Source organism: Heterocephalus glaber, unplaced genomic scaffold, assembly GCF_053883595.1.
Source record: "Heterocephalus glaber isolate CG9 unplaced genomic scaffold, H.glaber_assembly_v1.0 deba00001538, whole genome shotgun sequence".
Taxonomy (NCBI): Eukaryota; Metazoa; Chordata; class Mammalia; order Rodentia; family Bathyergidae; genus Heterocephalus; species Heterocephalus glaber.
Genome location: NW_028258333.1, coordinates 3,500,598 through 3,524,212, shown reverse-complemented (window position 1 = coordinate 3,524,212; position 23,615 = coordinate 3,500,598). Strand labels below are relative to the sequence as shown.

The following is a 23,615-nucleotide window of genomic DNA, read 5'->3' as shown; positions in this document are numbered from 1 at the left end:
CAGGTTCTTCTCTTTCCATAAAGCCTTCAAAACTACTTGGACAATTACTTTTCCCCCCATTTTGACATAACAATTATAATAAAAAATCACAGCGTGGCTGATTTTCCTTGTCCTTGAAGACGCAGTTAAAATTGATTTGAACTACATATTAAGCATACCGTGAAGCTCAATATTTCTTGCAGTTTGCCAGAAGATTTTTGACTGCTTCCAGCTCAATTCACTCTTCAATTTCTTAATCTTTCTCCTATTTTACTGCTTATATTCATTGCTTTCTTCTCCATATTGGTGGTTTTGTTCCTTAATTTTCCCCGATACTAATCACATATGGCTGTTGACTCTAGTAGGTTCTTTTGAAGAGCTGGGTTATACAGTGATGAAAGAATAAAGCTCAGCATGTAGCAGAAATTAAAATTAAATGGACATGGCCATTACAAAACATTTTTAACCGTTTTCTCCTCCACTAATTTTCCTGCCTTTCATCTATTTTTCTGCTTCCCATTCAGCCTTCCAACTCAGTGAGTTTTCAGCCACTATTTTTTGAAGATATTTTTACTGCTTTTCTTTCTGTTATGTTCATTTTCATATGTTAGCATATCTAACGCCTCACATTTCTCTGAGGTTATATTCACTTTTCTTCTCTGTTTTTCAGAGTTTGTATCGATCTACTTTCACATTTGTCTTCTGTCTTTAAAATCTAACTTCCATAATGGAATATATTTCTTCATATTTGTTGCTTCAGATTTCATTATGTTTATTGATCTGTCTTTAAGTTTGTCGATGCTTTCTTCTGTCAAATCAAACTACATCTGCACTAATACCCAACACCACAAAATGTGGCTCCCAATAGTAAAAGAACATGACTTTATTTGTAAATTAGGTTATTATAGATGTAATTAGTTAAAATGAAGTCATGTTAGAGTAGAGTCAGCCCTGACTCCACTATGACTGGAGTCCTTATAGAAAGGGGATATTTGGATAGAGGCACACATACAGGAAGAATGCAAAGGTGAACATGAAGGCAGACACTGAAGTAATGCAGATGTCAAGGGACACCAAAGAAAGCATTCTACCATCATCTAAAAAAGGCACTGGAGGGCTGGGGATTTAGCTCAATGGTTTCGCCACCTGCTGTGCAAGCGCAAGGACCAGAGTTCAATCCCTGGTACCAAAAAAAAAAGGGCACTGGAACAGATTTTGTCCTTATGACTAGTCGAAGGAACCAATACTGCTGATGTCTGGACTAAGATCTGAGCCTCTGGAGACAATACGTATCTGTGAGGAGACCCTGAGAAACTAATCTGCATTACTTTAGGTCTTTTAAAAAAAATTTCAGTATTGTATTTTTAACTTTAGAATCTCCATTAGATTCTTTTCATAATTTGTACCTTTTTACTAATATCTATTTGATGAAAAAATGGCAATGATCTCTTCCTTTAATTTTGTAAACAAGATTCCTTTAATCATTTCAGTATATTTACAGTAGCTACTTTGAAGTCTTTGTGTGTTAAATCTAACATCTGGAACCTCCTCAAAAGCAATTTCTTTTGCCTGATTTTTTACTCCTATGTATGTGTTACATTTCCTGTTCCTAGGAATGTCTTGTGATTTTGTCGTTGAAAGCTGGAGAATTTTAAATAATATATTGTGGTAATTCTCTTCCCCTCCCTCCTACGGGGCTGCTTTTATTGTTTGTTTGTTTTGAAACATGGCTGAACCAGTTCCATGAAGTCTATTTCCCCAACAGTGCATAGGCTCCTTGTCCCTTCTTAGCTTTTTTCTCTTGTTTTTGTCTTTTAGCTTAGCTGTGTAACTGAGTTAGGGCAGCTCCTAAGTCAGTATAAGCCAGTTATTGGGCAAGAGGTGTACCTTGCTCTGTAGCTAGTAGAATTTCATCCTAAATCATTGGATATATGCATGACTTAGATATTGCTTTCATGGTTTTGGTATTTTATAATTTAACCCCATATTAGCCCAGGATAGTAGCTTGGAAATTTGTGCTCTAGTCACCCCTTACAGGGGTGTGGTTTTGGACATAGGCACAATCTTTCAGACCATTAGGGATGTGTGTGATTTTAATTTTTAAGTCTAGCTTTCTAGGAATTGTCCATGGCCTAGAATATCCTATTGCTCAGTCAGTGTTTTGTCATGTGTGCCTATTAAGCCTCTTGAACTAATAAGACCTGTGTGATTTGCTGAGGCTCTTGCCTGAAGTCTGAGGAGTACATTTGCTTTTGCCCCACGTTCTGCTCTGACTGTTCCTGAGCAGGTGCAGAGTGTTGCTCACGCACAGTCTCTCCGACTCCCAGGCTTGACTGTGACCATGGAAGGTTCTTGTCAGCCATTCTCCCCCTGGCTTTCTTAGTGAAGTTTCTGATACTCTTCTATTTAACTTGTTGCTATCAATATGGTGGAACTCCTAGCACTTTTTCATTGCCCACCTCGAATATATGCATTGTTTTGACACTTAGACACACGGTTCCTCCTGTTCTGTTCCAAATAAAGTCAGTCCCCTCAGGGAGAGCTGCGGAGGCCTTTGTCCTTAAGGCCTGCATCTCCGGCCAGCTCTCTGTGGGCAAAAGCCAAGGGATGCTTTCCACTCTGCACCAGGGGAGTTTTCCATAGCTTCTGGGCCTCTTTTCTTGCCTTTCAAGTGCAGAACCTCTGATTTAGGAGCATGTTTTGGTGGAGATGATGGGCATTCGATATTCTTGATTTTTTATTCTGGGATAGGCAAGAAAAGGGAACGAGGTAGAGGGAGGCAGTATTCCCTAGACCATGGCTTTGGGGAATAGTTTGTGCAATGCAGTTGTGCAGTGCTGTGAACCCCAGTTTTCTGGGGTGAAAACATAGCTTCATATGTGGAGCTGGCTGGGGAGGGGGAAGGCCCCCTCTTCTCGGTTACCTTTCCAGATTCCATAGTGCAGAGCTGGAGGTTGGACAGAAGCATTTCATAGGTCAAAGGTGACAGATCTTTGCTGTTATTATGAAGATTGAGTAGATTTTTAAAATATATATTTCTTTATTTGTTGTGTATGCTTTTATAATGCTTGCAGAGATGTACTTGACTTTTAAAAATAATTGACACCAGTTAAATGGTGGTTATGCTGTATCTAATAAGCTTGTCATACAGTCATTTCAAAAAGTTCTGCCTGCCCGATGAAATTTTACTGGTTGTCTCTTTTATTTGCTCTCCAGCTCCCCATTATGCTCATGGCCATCTTTTCTGTTTCCTGATATTCTTTATCCATTCCTAATAGCCCTAGCTTTTTTGAATGCAGAGTAATTTAGCTATCTATTTCATTATTCCTAATCCTTCTCTCTCAAAAAAAATGGCCCACTGAGAATTTGAGCAAAATTAGTTCTTCTTTCCTAGGACTAATTTTGAAAAACAGGTCTCAAATAATAAAAAATTATCCTGTGATACATTATTTTGTACAGTTTAGCTACTCAAATCCTAAGTGGCAGTGAAGAGCCAAGCCCTGTGCTAGGGAAAGTTTGGAAGAGAGTTCCTACTCCCAAGAGGCTCACAGTCTTCTAGAGAAGACAGACATGGTAAAAATCCATGGCAACCATGTTCAGAGATTAAGACAGGGATATAAGCAGGGGCTATGGGAGCCACATGCACTCTGGAAGTCCATGTCAGATTCCAGGAAACCAAGCAAAGCAGAGGAATTACAGGGAGGCAGAGAAGTGAGGTTCAGACAATTACAGACAGTTTAGTGAGAACAGAGTGGAGCACAGAGATCTTCAGATGAGACAGAGAAAGGTAAGCAGAGACTTGCCGCCTGTGTTCACTAGGTGTTTCAGAAGCTACCTTCCGATTTAAACATGGTTTAACTAGGGGTGACTCATGTGAGTTCAGTGTTCTGTTATCCAATCACACCAGGAAGTCTTTCCATTAATAATTGCTTACTTGGTCTACAATGATTGTCAGTTAGTATCTCAGCGTATAAAGGGCTAGCCCAGGACTTCAAGAGGGAGTTCAGCTGGTCCTTCAAAACTCATGATATTGTTGATCTAGCCTATAGAAGCAGAAGAGTAGACAATTAAGGGGAGCTGGTGAGGGAGTTCCCTATGAAAGGGAAAGGTTAGGCTCTGAAAGATCTGCTTCTGATCCTAGGTGAGTGAGGGACACCATGAGAAACCACAGGAAAGATGGAGCCTCCAAAAAGGAGACTTTGCCTAATACTTAACAATTGCTACGTGCCAGATACTATAGTAAATACTTTATGCATATATTAACTCTTTAACCCCCACAATAACCATACAATATTGGTATTTTAGCTTTTCCATTTTATGTATGGGATGCTAGGTCATGTGGATGATAAACAAATGATTCCAGTTTAAATTCTATGAATCTGGCTGCCATATTCTCTCATGGTGGAAAGGATCAAGACATCTTGAAAGAATGAAGGAACACTAGACTGTAAGGTAGGAAAGATAGTAGAATCATCACATGGATTCAAGAAGGAAAGGCATTGCCTACAGAGTACGGATGAAGAGAGTGGAAGGGTGAAAAATGGGCTACAGGCCTCTCTTCACTGGTTGTGCATGACAAAAGGTCAGGCCTGTGCCAAGGAAGGGGAGAAGTTTTGAAGTAACTACAGTTGTAGTCCGCAGCCCTAATGACTGAAAGCACATCCCACTTACTTGAGAGTCAAGGAGCCAAAACATAGCATCCCTATTCCTCACTTGATTTCTATCTGAATAAACTAAGATTTCAGAAGTCTCACAAAGGGAAATCTAAAATTCAACATTGTTTCAATTTCTTACAGATAAATCTGTTTGCAGAATGAGGCTCCTGTTTCACTGCACGGGACTCTGCTGAACTGGGTCCCAGGGCTCCCTTGTCCACCTGGTCACACGCAGTGCTGAACAACTGCTGTTCAAGAAACAGTGAGAGAGGCAGAAAAGAAAGCACTGTGGTTTTTCTGCAAAGCACTCTTTCACTTGGCTATGTGAGAAGTGGAAAAAATGTGGCTGGAAAGTGATGGAATCTGCAATTAACCAGCATCTGAAAGTGATGGGGAAATAATGGAGTCTTCTACAAATGCTTGGAAATGCTAAGTACAAGAACATGTACAGATTCGAAGGGAGTTTTAGTTGGCTTAATATAAAGTCATTTCCTGAAACTCAGGAGTTCAGCCCATCCCACATTTTGGTGACATTTGCATGGAAGATTTTTGTACTCATCTTCTGTATGGGGAGAGGACACACAGCCCTAACTTGTTTCTCAGGGTGAAAAGTGGTCTCTTTTCCTTTATTTATTTCACTTCATTACTTATTTATGCTATTTATGCTTTCACTCATCCCAGTTCTCCCACTGATTGCAATGTTATTCAAGTAAATTTTCATAAATAAATTATTCCAAAAATAGATTAAGTATAAATTTGTTGATGTAATTGTTTATCCATTTTAGTAAATACAGAATGTGACATTAAGTATTTTATGCTAACATAAGCTCTTGGCTTTCCCTGATCATTAAGATTTTTTTGAATAATAATAAATCACATACTCTTCACTTTAGGTACTTTAAACTCCACGAATTTCAGTAAAGGTTGATGAAGAAGAATACAATGATTCTCAACTAGAATCCTGCATCAAGTACAACAATGTAGAAAACACATACTCATGACTTTCTTTCTTAATGAAAGTAATTTTCATTTCCACCAGCAGCTGATTTTTTGCCTTAATTTTGAGGAACTTTCCAAGTCCACAAGATGGTGTACATCCATTCAAAAACTTTCAACACTTGAACGTTGATACTTCTTTCCATTCTATAAGTCAAAGTCAATTTAGGTTTTAAGATCATCCAAAGGCTAAAACAATTTATTTCAAAGATGTGTTACATAGGGGATATTTTTGCTCATTGACTTCTTTTCCCTTTTTTTTGCTCCTCTTTCCCCCTTCTCCTTCCTCCCTTTTTGGAGATTCAAATCATGGGATTTTTAGTTTCCAAAACTTTAGAAAGTGCCATTTTCCTGGCAACTCTAAGAAAGCCCTTTGCAGGTTTCTCCTGGCCTGGCTCTGATCACATCCTGAAGGAGATGAAGTGAGTGACCTGAAGGTTGTGACTTTAACAGGCCAGGACTTGGGCGTGATGTCATGAAAACCAGAGAGCCGGTGAATGATGGTGAACCATTGTGTTAGTTACTTTTCTCATTTTGCTGAGACAAAATACCAACACACAAAGTTGGATGGGAAGGGGTTTATTTGGCTCACAATTCATAGAGGTTTCAGTCCATAATTGGCTGACTCCAAAGGAGGGATGATAACCAGGCATGGCAAAGCAGAAACAACATGGTGTGCACAAAACAGCAAAGGTAACAAGAGAGCTCTTCATTGTGTCTTTCTGCTTCATTTATCTCATCCAGACTACCAGGATTAGGGTGGTGCCAAACCACTCACTCAAGTGCAGTGGTTTAGTAATCACATGCCCTTAATCCCAGCATCACACATTCAGATTCAGCCACGTCTTACCCAGTGAGGCTTTGGGGGGACATCCAGACCCAAACCATAACAACCATAAAGCTGAGCAACAGGACAGGGTCAAAAGCATCAGAATATTATCTTGCCACAAAGAAAGAGGGATAGTTGCTCCTATAGGACTGCCCACTGGGGATGTGCTGGAGATGATTTTTGCCAACTCCAACAAATAATGTAAATGGAGAGAAAAGATATTTTCTTAAGGTATTTTATGATATAAGAAATCAACTTAATTTAAAATAATAACACTAGGTAATTATTCCAGAACCCACATATTTATTATTTGCTTGACCTTGGGCTGGTGGCCTCACATCGAATCACCAGTTCCTTCATCTATAAAGGGAGGGTAATATTGTGCCTTGCAAGGTTATCTTGAAGACTGAATAGGATCTGAGCATCTATTATCAATTATCAATTGAGTCAATGCTTAATTAGTTGTAACTCATCTTTGAATTTGCAAAATTACCCTCACATATCCTGAAGCCAAACTCTAAATATAGGAAACAATTTAGCAATGTTTATTCATGTTAATAAAACATTCCTGATGTCTCTTCTAGCACTGTTTATGGCACTACTCAAATCCATGTCCATGAATTTCATGAATTAATGGAGGACCAATGTGTTGATGAGACTGTAAATGCCTGGCTCATTGTGGAAGCTTCTCAAATGGATGTTATTTTAAACTGTGGTGAAGACCATTGAAATAGGTATTGGAAAATGTGGCATACTATTAGCAATACATACTTTGGCTGCATTTTCTGTGGAAAAACTAGTTTTGAAATTAAAAAATAGTTTTATGACTGTAAGGTTCATGCAACTGAGTTTGCTTTCTTTCTTTCTTTCTTTCTTTCTTTCTTTCTTTCTTTCTTTCTTTCTTTCTTTTTTTGTCTTTTTTGCAGCCATTTTGAAAACTGGCTTTCCTTTGCCACATCTATCTTCTCTTCTTGAAAGGCACATACAACTCAAGAAATATGGATTCTTGCAGGTTTAGTGGGAGAGGAGTTGGGGATGGAACCCAGGGACTTGAACGTGCTACACACAAACTCTACACTGAGTTACACCGCAGCTTCCCCTGCATTTTTTGATGTGACTGGTCAGAGGTTGTCTCAGCCTCAGGCCATTCCTTGGAGCTCTTTCATTCATATAAGGGCACTGGCTGCCCTTAGATGTTTTCACATTAATGAAAAACAAACCCATTAGCATTTTCAAGTCAAAAATATATATGTGGACACCTTCATATTTTTAAAATGCAAGGTAGATGTGAATATAAGTTTGGAAGTTTTGGCTCTCTCTTGTGGAGTGAGAGCCTAGAGTGGCTCTTGAGATCCCCCTCATCTGGTGCTCAGGCTCTGAGGAGCTCTCCCTCCCTGCAGTGTGGGTGTCACCTGTAACTCGCTTCTAGCCAGAGACTATGGCAAAAGTGATGGGATCTATGTGGTTACATGGATGCAATTCTCTGTTCACATACATGAAAGTTTGACCCTGGCTGGCTGGAGGTTCTCTCCTCCATGCTGGCTTTGGAGAAGTAACTTGCCATGAAGTGAGTGGCCATTCTGAGGTGATTATAGGCAAGGAGCTCCAGGCAGCTGGTAGTTGCTGAGGGGGATTCTTGTGCCTAGAACAGCAACCCAATGAGGCCTTTGTCCTCACACCTGCGAGAAACTGAATTCTGCCAAGTCTGGGAGAGCTTGTGTTCAGATCCTTTCCTAGTTGGGCCTCTGATAAGATCGTGATCAGTACTTTTTCAGGGACCTGAGGCAGAGAACCTGCAATAAACTGTGGTTGTATGCCTGATCCACGGGAGCTATAGGTACTATAGGTACTATAGGTACTACCTGCAACAACCACAGAAAATCTATAGTTGATGCTTCAAGATATTGGATATGTGGTATAGGTTATGCATGCTCAACCAATTTTTCCTCCCAATCATATGCCCTATCATTAACACTTGTTAAACCAATAAGTTGAAATAAAGAATGATCTTAATCCATAGTACCAGGGAAATAGTTGCTAACAAGGCATAAATAATAAGTCAGCATTAAAAGGGTCAAGTAGCATTAAAAGGGTCAAGTAGTATGAAATTCTGGCCTGGGATTTAGGTTCTGGGGTCCAGGTGCAACTCTGACATTCTGTGTCATTCTCATCCTTATACCTTCTATTTGTATAATTTACAAATGAAAAGCTGAATGTGGTGGATCTGAGTTCCATTCTAGGTACACATTCTCCCATAGGCTGTAGAATTACAGGTCTAAGGGTCCTAACAGTATTACTTCCAGTTAACTATTAAATAAATCCTTCATTTACTTTAGGCTTTCTGATGCTCATAAGTGCCTGACTTGGATTAAAAGATCTTATTTAATGACTGAAGAGAGCACATTAACTTCTCAGTGGAAACCAGTTGATTAATTTACATAATATTTTGAAACCTCATCTGTTTTGTTAAGCCAGGAGATCTGTCAGCAGGAGGATGACTATTTGGATATAGTCTATTAAATATAAATACAGGTTTTCTCATTCATTACTGTAGTAAATAAAAGTGATACATTTTATTTCCAAGCCAAAAATATAGAAACATTTATTGTGAATACATTTTCTGCTAATAAAAAGAAGAAAGAAAGGAAAGAAGGAAGAAAGAAAAAAGGAAGTAAATCTATTTGGATTATATGATATTAAAAATAAATTCAGTTAATTCTGTTTTTTTCTTGTTTAAAAACTGCATGCATCATGGTTACCTGTGTTGCATATTTGTGTGAAAGACCCTATCCAGGAGATGTCAGCATAGTAATCTTAAAAGTTACCTCAGAGGAGCTTGTCATTTGCAGGAAAAAGGATGAAACTGGAAACCATGTTAAGTGAAATTAGCCAGACTCAGAAAGTTAAATTTCAAATGTTTTTTCTTCTATGAGAAACCTAAGGGAACAAGCAAATAAACAGACAAATAAAATAAAGGTGAAGTGACAGAAAACCAGGAGGCAGATTTTTGTAGATGGGGGAGGGGATCGCAGGGAGGAGGAAGGAAAAGGAGGCATAAATGAGATTGCAAACGATTGGGACAGGTTAAATGCAGGGGGCAACTTTCCAAAACAAACCCCACACTTCTGTATTATTTACATGATCTAATAAAATACAAACAAAAATAGTCACAAGGTGGGGGAGGGTTCTTATATTAGTTTCATCAGTACTTCCAGGTAAATAATTTTTCTTTCTACAGAGCAAGATGTTAAGAAAGGAAGAATGAGCAAAAGAAAATTCTTGATCCAAGAAAGCCTGCTCCCCTCTCACTCAAGAAGTCTATTCTGGAATATCATGCAGGAAAACAATGTAACCTCATGGTTTCAGTGATAAAATAGGGGACCAGGTGTACTTGAGTAGAATAAACAGAAGATATCTTGACATTGTGTGGAGGTTCGAAGGCCTATGTGGCCATGTGTATATCTGTCTACCATAGTTTAAGAAACCCATACAGTAAAACCTTAGCTGGAAATTTCTGAAATAAACAGAGCACCTCCATGATAACAAATAATTTTGAAATAGAGTTCAAGAGGAAGATGGAACTGATACCTGGCAAGCTAACTATTGGTGAATGGTATCCTCCTTCTTGCCCTGTAGTTAGGGGTACAGGAAGTCTCACCATCAGAGGGTTTCTTGAGGGAAAATCTTAGGAAAGGGCAAGGGAGCTCATTTCTCAGGAGAGATGTGTTGACTCAGAGGCAGCCATGTTTGAAGGAGGGGTTGGGGGAAAGCCCAGTGTCCAGCCAGTTCACAGAACAGGAAGAACCAACAGCAATGCAGAAGGTGGAGCAGGCATAAGGGAAAATGAAAAGCATAGAAGTCAACTAGAAATTTACTTCTTTTGGTTTGTAAAATTTTTATTGAAGCATAATGTAGGTCAAGAAAGTGCATGTACCATAAATATAAAACTCAATTAAATATATAAATATTAATATATAGTCTATAGCTATACAGTAATAAAGAAAAAATTTGTGGGACTGGACTGTGAAGGGAGAATCAGTCAGAAAAATTATCTTTTTAACAAAGTTGTACTACAATGCACAAACATAGATAAACTGGACCAACTGAATCAAATCAAACCAAACTAGACCAAAACCAACCCAAACCAACCTAACCCAATGCAACCCAACCCAAGCAAACCAAAGTATCAGGCCCATCACTAAGTTCTGACTGCTTTACCTCCAGCTTGTTCAGATCCCATGTTCCAAGGTAACATGACAGACAGAGTAATTCAAGAGTAACTTTGCAGGGAGCGTGTGATGTAATCTGGAGATGCCAGATTGTTCCTCAGTTCATGAATTCTGACCATGTTCTGCCCATTTCTTTCTACGGCAAATGTCAACTTCAAAAAGCTATAAACACCTCTTGCCTGACACCTCCCTTTTGAGACATGCGTGTTCTCCCCTAGTGTTTGGTGCTTCTTGTTGCAGCAAGTAGTAGAAGTAACTGTTCACTACCAGAGCATTCCGGTGACTTAGCATATGGGCATCAACATGTCAACACTCCTGTGCAGACACTACTCCAATCAAGAAACAACACTGGTACCTCGGCTGTCGTATTACTGTTCTTCCCCTTTCGTTACCATTTTTTATGATAACAGCATTCTGAATTCTAGCATCGTGAGTTATTTTTGCCCATTTTAATGTTTCCATAAAATTAAAGCCAGATATATTTCCTTGTGTCTTCTTTTGTTGAGTGTTATGTTTGTGAAGTTCCTCCCTCTGTATCTGTAGTGACAGTTTGTTTGTTCTGTGGCATGCTGTTATATGAATACACCACCATTTATACAGCCCCTCACTGTCCACCATAATAATTTGTTTTAATTCAGTGCTGTTACAAATAATGTTGCTGTGAACATTTGTGTACATGTCTTTTGGTGCATATATCCATTTGCTAATTTTGTTGTTTGCTTAGGAGAGGAATCATGGGATCTGCAGTTTAGTTTTAGTGGTAACTAAAAAAAATAGTTTTTCAAGGTCTTTTTATCAATTTAAACTTCAACAAGCAGTGTATGAAGCAACAATTCTGATCACTCTTTGCATATGAAGTTAAATTCAGATATGTGAGCCACCTGTCTAAAAGCAATGACATCAGAATCATTGTAGGTGGGCTAAGCTTTCTAGTTTGTAAATGATCCCTAGATAATATCAATGTGAAAATTGATTCACAACCACTGATTTGAAAGAGGATCTTTACCTTAAGAGGACACTACATTATGGAAAATGGGATTCAGACACTTGAAAGGAATCTACCCCAGGGCTTCTTGAAGCCTCAAAACATCCAAATGCACTGAGTAGGGGGATCTACGTGCTGCTATGAGGTCCACATTCTGAAAGCCACTGATCTAAAGTAAGCCCAGGGAGGTGCTCTTGCTCTGTTTGGTGGATGCTGTAAGTTTAAGACGTTTGCTCCTAATTCAAACATTTTCTTGTGGTGAAATTTGATGATATTAAATTTTGATTGGCAACTCATAAGCTATTGGTAATTTATCTGAGTAATGAGATGTCACCATTTAAATGGAATTGCAGATATAAATTTCTTTTTTTTGCCATTTCTATTTTTTGTTTGCTTTTATTGATACATTTTGTGAAATAAGGAACAAAAACAAAGAAGAAAACCATCTCTGAGTTCACAGGAACACAAGCTGTCAGTTTGCTGTACTTAAATTTGTAATACTCAAGATACAAGACAGTGCATCTAAAATTATAAATTATACCACATCAGTCATTGAGAGCTCCAAATGAACAGCATCTTTGTAACCTCCACGTTTATCATCTTTACTTTCTGGGTGTAATTTAATCAGATCATCAATTTGAAGAATGGTAATTGCAGCTTCTGTTGCAAATTGCAAGCTCTTTACTTTAACTATAGTTGGTTCTGCTTGCTTGTTGTCTCTTGCTTTACATTGATCAAATCAAAACCAATCCATTTTAGATTTTTACTCTCTGGGTTAACTTGAGCCTCATTATGAAAAGCCATTAACTTTGCAACCAGGTCTGTGAAGTCTTGGGCAGCATTCACTGCCAGTGTGTTAGGAATGACAAGAAGAGATCTTGCAAATGCTGCACTAGCAAGCTGTTCCCGAGGTCCCATGCTGGTGGGGTAGTTTTCAAGGTATATGGAAAGGGCTGCTTCTACAGCACGCCCCCCCAGAACCACAGATTTGGACTCCAAAACTCTCTTCACCACACAAAGCGCATCATGTAAAGAGTGCTCCATCCCATCACACATGAAATCACTGGCCCCACATAAGATAATCGATGCAGATGTATGGGCCTCAGTATTTTTGATTAAGATTAGTTCATCATCACAGATTCTCTCCTGTACCACCTCTTCTTGTCTTAGCATTGTAGCTTCGAAAGTTTCTTCACCTTCCAAATTGGCCAAGGTTGAGAGGAAAGTTGCTCCAGAAGCTTTAGCAAGGCGTTTAAGGTCCCTTTTAAGACTCTTCTAACTTCCACAGCACCCACTTCCATGAAATACTTCAGACATCAATTCAGTCATCAGTTCCACCAGTGGTTAGGATAACATTGGCACCAGTTGTCAGGATCTTCTGAATTCTCTCCTTTGTGATATCTGATTCTCTCTGTCTAATCTGGTCCAACTTCTCAGGGTCTGTAATAACCCCCTGTACACCAAGCTTCATTTTTGTTTTCTGTAGGCTGAAGTCAATCAAGGCCAGCCATTTTTGCATGAACAGTGCTCTTGGGCATGGCCTGAGATCCCACCACACAGTTGAGTGCATAGCCACTGATCAGCATGCTTTCTTTTCAACTTCGCCCATGGGCTTTCAGAATATTAACAGAATTGACCGGGTAGCGAAGCTGGCCTCTTGGATGAGTGTATTTAACAGCAAGTACAGCATCTACTACCATGTTAGAAAAGAAATCACCATTTATTCCAATAATTTTGGAAGACATGGACATTTTAGCAGCATTCATCAGGCAATCTCTTCCAAGTGCATCTGTGTTAATAATTAGGTTTTCGTTGCTATAGTGCACTGCTTCCTTTCAAGCAAGTCAATAGCCACTAATAACCAATGTGGGATGAGTTTTCTGTTGGACTAGTTCATCTGCATTTTTCAGAAGTTGGGCTGCAATGATAACCACTGAGGTAGTTCCATCTCCAACTTCTTTGTCTTGCAGAGCAGCTGGCTCACAAAGAAACTTAGCTACAGGATGTTCTACCTCCAGTAGCTTCAGGATGGTGGCACCACCATCAGTAATGGTTATGTCACCAATACCATCCTTTAACATTCTATCCAAGCCAACAGTACCAAGAGAACTTGCAGCCATAATGTTTTGGGAGAGCATTGCTTCCCCAGTGGTATGGTTCCCAGCACAGACAAAGGTCCCTCTATCTTTGATGTGGAGTTCCTTTTCAATTTCTCTTAGACCGCCCACAACCACGACCTGGATCCACAAGTCACTCAGCAGCACTAACAGCGCAGCAGGGAGGAGAAGACAGAGCAGCACTCTTGGGGCTGCTGGGTAACACAGTGCGTCCCACTTCCCCCTCCCAGGCCTGACCGAGAGGCACAGCCACAGGTACAAATTTCTATAAAATATTCTTTTAGACAGACACTTCACAATCCAGACTGATCTCTGCATTTGCTGGCTCCTGTCATTCTGTCATGGCATGATGATATCTTCTATGGATTTAATTTACATTTTCCTTATGACCAATGATACTGAGCACCATTTCATATATTTATTACCTATTGAATATCTTTTTCATGAAGTGCGTCTGCAATTTCTTTTGCTGTGGCTTGTTTATATTTTCCTAATATATTCATAAGAAAGCTTTGAGATTTAGTTTTCATGTTAGATCTGGAATTTAGCTCTAGATTTGTTATTTATTGGCTATGTGATATTAGGGTGGTCTGGGACCAGCAATCTGCCACAAGCCTTTCAAGAGATCAGATGTTCTATGTGCAGTTTTATGCTAGTCAAAAATCATTCTTATTTATAAATAAAGCAAGTTACTAAAATATATATTTGACATAAATTTGTTAGGTTTTCTGACTCATGAAAAATTTGGGGTTTATCTTTGCTGGTCAGAAAACTGAGATTTGGAGACTTTGAAACATCTGAACCAAGAGTAAATGATAAAATATGAGACTTAAACCCAGGCTTGCAGGGTTCAAAGGCCATGCCCTATACAGGCAGTAAACCACACTACCTGGTGGTCAGAGTCCTAAGCTTTGAGTTAGAAAAGGAGGTTGTTGATTTACTTCTAAGTTTGGGGCACACTGAGGCCATGGGATATCATGCTGTAGCCTGTAGACCTTGTACCAAATCTTCTTTCCTGTATCATGCATTATATAAACATTGGAATCCACTTAGCATGCTCATTGCACATGTACTGAGCACTTACTATGGGCATGATGAGCACAGGGATGAGTGAGACGCACTACAGACAATCATTACAGAGAACATTTAAAAGATTCACTGAAAGGTGGAAGAACAGACACAAATATATGTGAGTTTGGGGGCAGGATTACAAAGGTCAAGGACAATTGAGGTCCAGTCCTAGCCCTACTTGTTTTGGAGGCCTTACTGGATTACTGTTTTACTGGGTCTTTCTCAACACTGTTTAAGCACCCCAGTTTCTCCCCTTTAAAACAAAATAAGAAGAAAGAGAAAACTTTCTGCCATCTGCCCCCTCCCATGGCTCTCCTTACATCACTGCTTCCCATTCCCAGGTTCCTGGCTCCACCTCCAAGAGTGTGTCCCTCCACCTTTGCCATCCCCCAGCCTTCTGTGTGCTCTGCCTGCCTTGCTGTTGATTTATAGAAGTAGCTGCATCTGCAGGCTGCTTCTCAACCTTAACCTTTCTCATTTATTCATGTCACATGACACAGCTGAATATTTCTGTATTCTTCTTGCTAATTTTCCTTCTCCAGTTTTTTCTATGTCTTCTCAGTCTCCCTGGTGATTCTTAGCCTTTGGCTTTTACAACTGCCCTAGAAATTATCTCTCAATGCACTTGGTAGATATTGTCTCACTCCATGACGACACCACATGAGTCTTAATCTCCAGCACTACGGACTCAAAACTGACTTTTCATTTTCCTTCCATCTTTCCCAATTCTCTGGAAATCAGAGAAGCATGTGATAAGTTTCTGGAAAAACAAGCAAACCAATGTATTTTTGCATTCTCTGAAAGAAGCAGAACTTAAGACAAAGTTTTCTACCTTCCTGATTTCACATCATAAGCTGTGGAGTCCCTGCTGGGTTGTTTTAAACCTTTTTTATTGTGAGAATTAGGAGTCTTCTCTGAGAAATGTCATTCCATCAAAAGTCACAGGATCCATTGTCAAGGATTACTTTGTGGATAAGCTATGTGCATTGGAAACATTCATGTGAGTTGTGTCACATAACTGCAATTTCACACAGACTTCCAAGAATTCAATCTTAGACATGTAGAAACATGGTTAATATATTTAATTTTAACTCATCTAATTGCTTTCCTTTAATTACTCCCTGTGATTGTCCATAGCTTTTACCATGAACGGAACTTCCCAAAGGCTTTCCTTCACCTTGTGATTTTTAGGAGATTGATCTGGGCGAAGGTGCTGCATTTGGTGAGCTTGGGATTGAGTGTTCCTGCTCATTTTGGAAGGTTACAATACATTTCAGCCAAACGCAAGCTCCATGACATGCATCATTGCCTGTTTCACTTCATGCTTCCCATATACATATTTAATCACAGAACCTTTTTCTTTAAATGTATTAATTTGCTGCATGATGCAGTTTGAAAAATATTGATTAAATCCCTCAGGGCTTTTAGTTTCTGCACTGTAGCACCCCTTGTATAAACCAAATGTGTACATTTATTAGCAATAATAGCTAGTACTTGTTGAGTATTACTGTGTCCATTGTTCTAAGTACTTTATAAATATTAGCTCATTAGTCTTCCCTATGTAAATCCTATGTAACAATAAGAAAATTGAAACATAATGTCTTAGTCATGTCCTTGTCACTGGGGAAAACATACCTGACTCCTGCAACTTAAAGGAGGAGAAGTTTATTTTGTCTCATGGTTCAGAAGTTTCAGTCATGTTTGGTGGGTTTAAACACAGAAACAGAATGTTAGAAGGGCCTGAGCGGAGGAAAGCTGTTCATGTCATGCTGGTCAGGAAGAAGAGAGAGCACAGAGGAGCTGGAGTGGGAGATATGTTCTTCTAGGTCATGTCCCTAGTTACGTGCTACTAATCAGGCCCTACCTTCTACCAGAAACTCAGCTGTAGTGCTCCTATAATTCAGTCACCTCCCCAAACCCCACCTATGAGTGCAGGAGGCCTTTGGGGGACAAAGCCTGGTGAGAAGTGAAACTGGTGTTTGTCTCAGGCAATTAGATCTAAGAATCTAGGCCCATGAGGTACCTTTCTTTTTTTGTGGGACTGAGGATTCATCCCAGGCCTTCCCACTCAGCTTCACTACCAGCACTTCAATATTTTTTATTCTGAAGCAAGGTCTCCTTAAGTAGTTAAGTAGCCCAGGCTGAGCTTGAACTCACAGTCTTCCTACTTCAGCCTCCCAGAGTGCCCCTCTTACAAGTCAGTATTATTATTGTTGGTTTCTCTACTTTACTCTTTCTCTTTGAAAATGTTTGATGCTACACAAATCCTCTAGCATTCTGTTTTTGATAAATACACTGACTTTCGCACCATCTTTGTCATTCCTAAAAAGGAGTTGTTTAGAATTAGCTAAAGTCTTGACCCTCCCATTTGTCTACCCTCTCCAAAGGCTCACTTTGCTGGTGAGTCAAAGAAGGAGGAGGAACGTATTGTAGTGGAAAGACAGCACATGGTGGGGGAGCTTCAAATCAGCTGCTAGAACATAGCTTGAAAACATGCTAAAGTCATGGGTCACAAAACAAACAGAGACATCACCAAACAGACTGCCAGAGGATGACAAACATTAGAATATAAATTAAAAGAAGCTTTGTAGACACAGCATAACAAAAAGTCCAATTAACAAAACTAACCATATGCTACCACCAGAATGGTTGGACACAGTGGAAAACACATGCACATTAAATGGAAAGAAATCTCAGATGAAGCAGCTTTATCAGAAAAACTGGAACTAGTGCCAAACTGAGTTGGTGCAGTGATAGAAGAGACCCTCTAGGGAGTCACTTTAAATGTCCCCCAGTAAAGTTGCTATTAGAGGTATATATGCCCCGAAGCACTGAACAAATAGCTGTTGAAATGAAAGCAAAACAATAAGCTTCTGGGCCCGTTTTATTATTTTTTTCCACACCGAATTACCACCGACCTTGATTTATTTAGTAACATTTGTGAAGGTGTTACAGACTGATGGTGAAGAGTGTGAACTTTAGAATCAGACAGACTGGAGCTGAACCCCTAGCTGCACAGGGCTCTAACTCTGTGATTTTTTTTCAAGATATATAGCCTGAATGTCAGTTACTATATATGGAAACGAGGGTAACACTCACTTGCTAGTCCTTTTATCAGGATCGAAACTAATGATATATCTAAAGTGCATGGAACAGCATTTTGCACAGTATAAACATTTATTCCAAAGTTAAAACACTACTATTTATTTTTTTAGAGCTGTATACATCTTAGTAAGTAAATTGGAATTTATTTTGAGTTGTTTGCTTTGTTTTAACTGAATAAAAGAGGATTCCATTTTGGAGAATTCTGTTCCTGTTGTATTATTGCAATAATAGTGATAGTAATGGGTCATAAACTATATGTTTGTTCTTTTGCTTGTCCATAAATAATCCATCCATCCACCCATCCATCCACCCATCCGTCCATCTGTCCATCCATCCATCCATCCATCCACCCATCCACACATTCTATAATACTCTTCCTAAGTGCCCTTTAAGCTTAGGGATACTGTCCTAGGTGTTGAAGACACAAAACTGGTTGAGAGGTAACATCCACTCTCAAGATGTTTCTAGAACAGTGGGAAGACATCCAGAAATTGAAATAATTATAAAAATATTGTAAGTAATAAAATAGATGAATGTTTTAAAAATTTTAAGTGGACTATATTTGCTTTGGGGAGTTCATGAAGAGTCAATTGTTCTACATTTTGAAAGATTGCTAGTGATTTCAGGAGAAAAAATAAGGAGTTGGTGACATATTAATCTGCTTATTTCACTTATTAAAGCTTTTGTAGTGAGAATAATAGATCATTGCTCCATGACTACTCATTTAACTTGTAATTACTCCACATGAAAAGAAGAGTTTTCCAACTCTCTTCTACTTATTCCTCCTTCCATTCTCCAGCCCTTGAGGGAGCACAACAGATTATAGCTTTTAAGACATAGGTATTTGAAAGAGAATGTAATACTTGGGATTTTCTAGGCTTGACTTTGAATTTCTTTGATCCTTTCTTTCTTTGAGATTCATGGAAGTCCTTTACCTTACTTAAGCTTCAATTATTATCTGTAAAATCTAAAATTATGTATACCTTTAGTAGGTATCGGCAATTGGTTTTAATAAGGTGAGTCTCAAGAAATTGGGAAAGGAGGTTATAAAATTGTTCTTAGAGAGTTATGAAATTAATATATAACATTTCAGAACAGCATTTTATTAAAAGACCAAAGCAGAGATTCACAAGAGAGAGTAGTTCCACTTGGGATACATTTCAGAATTATATAGTTGTAGTGGTGAGGCTTTTCCAAGATTTCCATATTTACCATCCTTTCATGAAAAGCTTTCTAAGCCTTTAAATAATTATTTCTAGGATGGGTCACTATTTCTTATGGCAGTGGGTCATATCTAATGAATACTAGGGCACAAGAAAAAGTAAGAATTTCTGAGTAAGAGAAAGAATGTGTCCATTAGTAAGGGAAGTGGTTATGAAGACAGAAAAATGAGAGTCTTTAGTTCACAGACTCTAGCCATGTCCAAGGGAATGTGCTTACCACATTTATATAAATATCCAGTTTGCCTTATAGTGATATGTACCACAGTGAATTGATTTGTTCTTAGCATTTCAATGTCTTATGATTTCACTGTCTTATGATTCTGCAGACTGCTCTAATCAACAGTGAAATACTGACCCAATAACATTTCTGAACTTCCAAGACAGAGGTCAAGAAACCTATAATGTGATTAGTCAAACCAGCAGGTGTCACATGTTTTCTGCCTGGACAGTTACGAAACCTTCCCAAGTAATCAGCAATTTGCACATGCATACTTTGATGTCTCACTGCAATGTCAATAGATAATCTAAATATGACATGCCTGAAAGCAAAGTCTTGTTTTCCTACTCCCGTGACAAACTTTCTACCATATTATCTCTATTTTAGTAAGTTGAAGTTCAATCCTTCCTATTGTTTGGTCCAAACACCTGTAATCATTTGATTCTCTTCTTTCTCTTAACTTTCTGGAGGACATGTCTTAGGGTAATCCCTCATGGCTCCTGTACCCCAGTATCTATATCCTTGTGTAATCCCTTTCCCTGAAATATGAGTACAACTGATGATCTGCTTCTGAACTATAGGGTATGGCATGGCTGACAGATGTCATTCTTGTGATTTTATTATACAGTAAAAATAAAAGAATAACCTTCATAGTCAATGACTTTGAATTAATTACCTTAAGCAGATCTGATGTGGTCAGGTGAATCTGTTATTAGTAGACTCTGACATTCTTTGAAGTCCACTATTACACAGACCTCATCTTTTGTTACTTTTTTTTCTTGTTCTTGGCGTTAATACCACACTGGTTTCTTATTTCTTAAATATATCAAGTGTGTTTATATTGGACACAAGCCTGACTTTTTATGAATCTGCTACAATAAGTAGTTTCTTTTTCCTGACTCTTGCTCCAAAAATAACCATATTTCAGATATATCTATAGCTGTATTCATATGTATATCTCTTAGAGATCAATGGACATGAATTATGAATGTCAAATAGGGTGTTAAGACTTTAGTATAATAAGATAGGGAAAAGCAAAAAAACATGAACAGCAATAATACAGAATTCAAGAAAACTGGAAAAATAATATGTTGAATGGATGGTTTTGAGAAGAGGGAGAATTTAGAATATAGTGGCACTTTTTGTTTGGTGAGTTAACTTGACAAGGCTACAGCCACAGCCTCTCAATCTAACACAAATCCAGATGTTTCTATCAAAGAATTTTGTAGATGTAATTGAATTCCCTAACAACTTAACCTTAAGTGAGGAAAATTATCCTACATAGTCTGGGTGAATCAGCTTTAACGAGTTGGAAGGCCTTAAAAATCAAGGCTGAAGCTTCAAAGAGAGATAGAGATAAAAGAAATTCTGCCCATGGATGACAGCCTTGGACGATGCTGTTGGCTTATCCTGTTCTTGGTCCCTCTCCTTCCTAACTACCTGGCCTATGGATTCCAGACTCACTTTGATAACCAGCAGTCACTGTCTGTCTGTTCAGGCTGTCATAACACTATGCTCAATCTAGATTAAAAGGCTTATGAACTTCAGATAATTATTTTTCATAGCACTGATGGCTGGGAAGCCTATGACCAAGGTGTCTGCAGCTTTGGGGTCTGGTAGAGGACCCTCTCACTGTGGCCTCACATGGAAACAATCAAAAGGCTCTTTCTGGGGCTTCTTTGAAAAGGGCATTATTTGCATCCATGGTCCTATCTCCAAATATATTGGTGATTAGATGTTAGCATATGAGTTTGAGGTTACATAAGCATTCAGTCTACAGGCTTTCAATTATGAAACAGTTCCTCATAATGCCTATATTAACATGTGCCTCTTATTGGTTCAACATCTTCGGTTGAGCCATGGTAGCTATAATCCTCTGTAGTATGGTACACAATGATATAAAAGAATCAAGAACTTTTAGAAACTAATGATTTAAGTAGTAAGTCTAAGTGGCCAAATCTTGGGATGTGGAGAGTAAGAATGGAGGGGGTTGAGGGAGCAAGGGATACAAGAAAGAAGAGAAACATACAGAGAGACACACAGAGAGACAGAACACGCAAAGGAAGAGAACAGGTAGAACTATGGGGTCATTTACGTTCTTTTGACCGTAAGAGTGAGGTAGAAATTTGGCTAAGACCATGGGCTTTGGTGTCAAATAGCTGATTTGAAGATCATCTCTGTGTTAGATTTGCATCACTGTGACAAAGTACCTGAGAAAATTTTATTGGTAATTTTATTAGTAATAATTTTATTCCAGAGGAGGAAAATTTTATTTTGGCTCATGGTTTCAGTGGTTTCCGTTCATGGTGAGTTGGTCTTGTTGCTCTGGTTCTGCGATGGCATAGTACGTCATGGCAGGCATGCATTTTGGGGGACACTTGTTCACTTCATTGTGATGGAGGAGGAAAGAAAAAGAGAAGAAGGGCTAGGGTCCCAATTTCCCTTTCAAGGACATGCCCCAAGTGACCTAACTTTGACCAGTAAGTGCCATCTCCCAAAATTTCCATGACCCCTCAATAGCACCAGCAGATAGAGATCAAGTCTTTAGTATGTGGGCTTTCAGGGAGCACATTAGATCCAAACTATAGCAATTTCTATTACTTGTTGGCTTTGTGATATTGTGCAGATTCACTTAGACTTCTGGTCCTTCAATTTGTTTAGATCACTAAAATAATTACAATATTAACAGCTATAGTTCTGTAGCAAGTAAAATAATTTAATTCATGTCGAGTGCTCAGACATGTATCCGGTATGAGATAAACACTAAAACCCCTCCATATTGGCTCTTCAAATTATTATTAGTTAGTGTTACAAACTGCTAGTTAGGGACAATAGAATCACTAAAATATTTTGGAAATAAGAGGCCCACTATGGCAATTAGTGCACATTCAGTGTAGGGAAAGGTGGTACATAAAGATCTGAAAAATGGAAGTTGGAGAGTCAGAGAAAGTCACTGTGATAATTGGAAGGAATGTAGTCTAGTGCTTGGTGTTGGCTTTGGAACTGTTTGTCCTCAGATAAAAAGGCAGGGGCAGGACATTAATTGGAAGCTAGAGACTAATACCTGCTGGGCCTGTGTATGTGGATTTGTTACATAACCCTTTGGGAGCAATGGTGTCTGTTGGCCTCTGTTTCCCAAATTCCCAACTTGCTGTTCCACAGGGAGGAGACATCGTGTCCAGATTTAGAAATGTTCAGGAGCACAAAGGTGACAAGTGTGATCCAGCAAACTAGTACTGTTCTAGTTTGGGTTCTCTTGGAATGCAATCTTCAGATAAACATTTAAGTGCAAGTAGTTCATTTGAGAGGTGATTTCAGAGGATTAATGAAATCAGTGAAGTGAGACAGAGGATGGTAAATGAATACAGGATAGGAGAAATAACATCTAGTGTCTATCACAGAGTAAGGTATGTTTAAACTATGTTTATCACATAGTTATGGTTGACAGCTATTAATGTTTATTTCAAAATAGCAGAAAGGACTTTGGATATCCTCAACACACACACACACACACACACACAAATGATAAATGCTTAAAATGAGACTTCTAGTGTAATCATTTCAGATTGAATGCATGTATTGAAGTATACCATACCCCGTAGAAGTGTAAAGTTTTTATGTGAAAATAAAAATATACTTTAAAACACCAGAAATGGGGTGGGGGAGAAGAGAGACAGGAAGGAGAAGAAGCCACTATGGGTTAGGAAGATGGGTAGGCTAATCCCACGGCCAAGCAGCTTGATCTGGCTGGACTTTTAGGGAGCAGAGTCAAACAGGTGCAGAATTGTCTCAAGAGAGGGATAAGGAAGTGGGGCTTTGTATTTCTCAGCTTTCATTGGTCATTGGTTGGGAGGTGTTAACTCTGGTTTTCTTGCTTCCTTTCACTTGTGAGCTGAGAATGTCTGAGCAGAGGGCTAGAGCCAATGGTCATTTAAGAACCACTTTAACACACACAGGACACAGACTGTCTACTGTAAACCTTCTATATTGACTTCCCTTGCACCTCACCACATGACCAAAACCTAATAGAAAAATCATGAACAAAGGGAATAAAATAAAAGCAGGCTGATAGTCACATGAGATTTTGTGACCTTCTGAGGAAAACAACAGAAAGTTTGATGGGGCAAAGGATAATGAGATGAATGATTTCTGGAAAAAGTTAGCAATTAGATTGGTAGACTGAGTATAGAAGGCTTACTCTACCAAGGT

General features: G+C 38.8%; 1 protein-coding gene and 1 pseudogene across 1 annotated transcript in view; one reads left to right on the top strand and one right to left on the bottom strand.

Annotated features, from left to right (window-relative positions):
* The window catches only part of Dnah5 (dynein axonemal heavy chain 5), a 332,580-nt gene extending 327,239 nt beyond the window's left edge, over positions 1-5,341 (top strand). Inside the window, exon 79 of the mRNA XM_087189237.1 lies at positions 4,776-5,341. Coding sequence (XP_087045363.1) covers positions 4,776-4,828 — 53 coding nt within the window. The 3' untranslated portion in view covers positions 4,829-5,341. The remainder of the gene's footprint in view (positions 1-4,775) is intronic.
* A 6,877-nt stretch (positions 5,342-12,218) lies between these two features.
* LOC101704317 (T-complex protein 1 subunit alpha pseudogene) lies at positions 12,219-13,478 on the bottom strand (annotated as a pseudogene).
* Between the last annotated feature and the right edge of the window lie 10,137 nt (positions 13,479-23,615).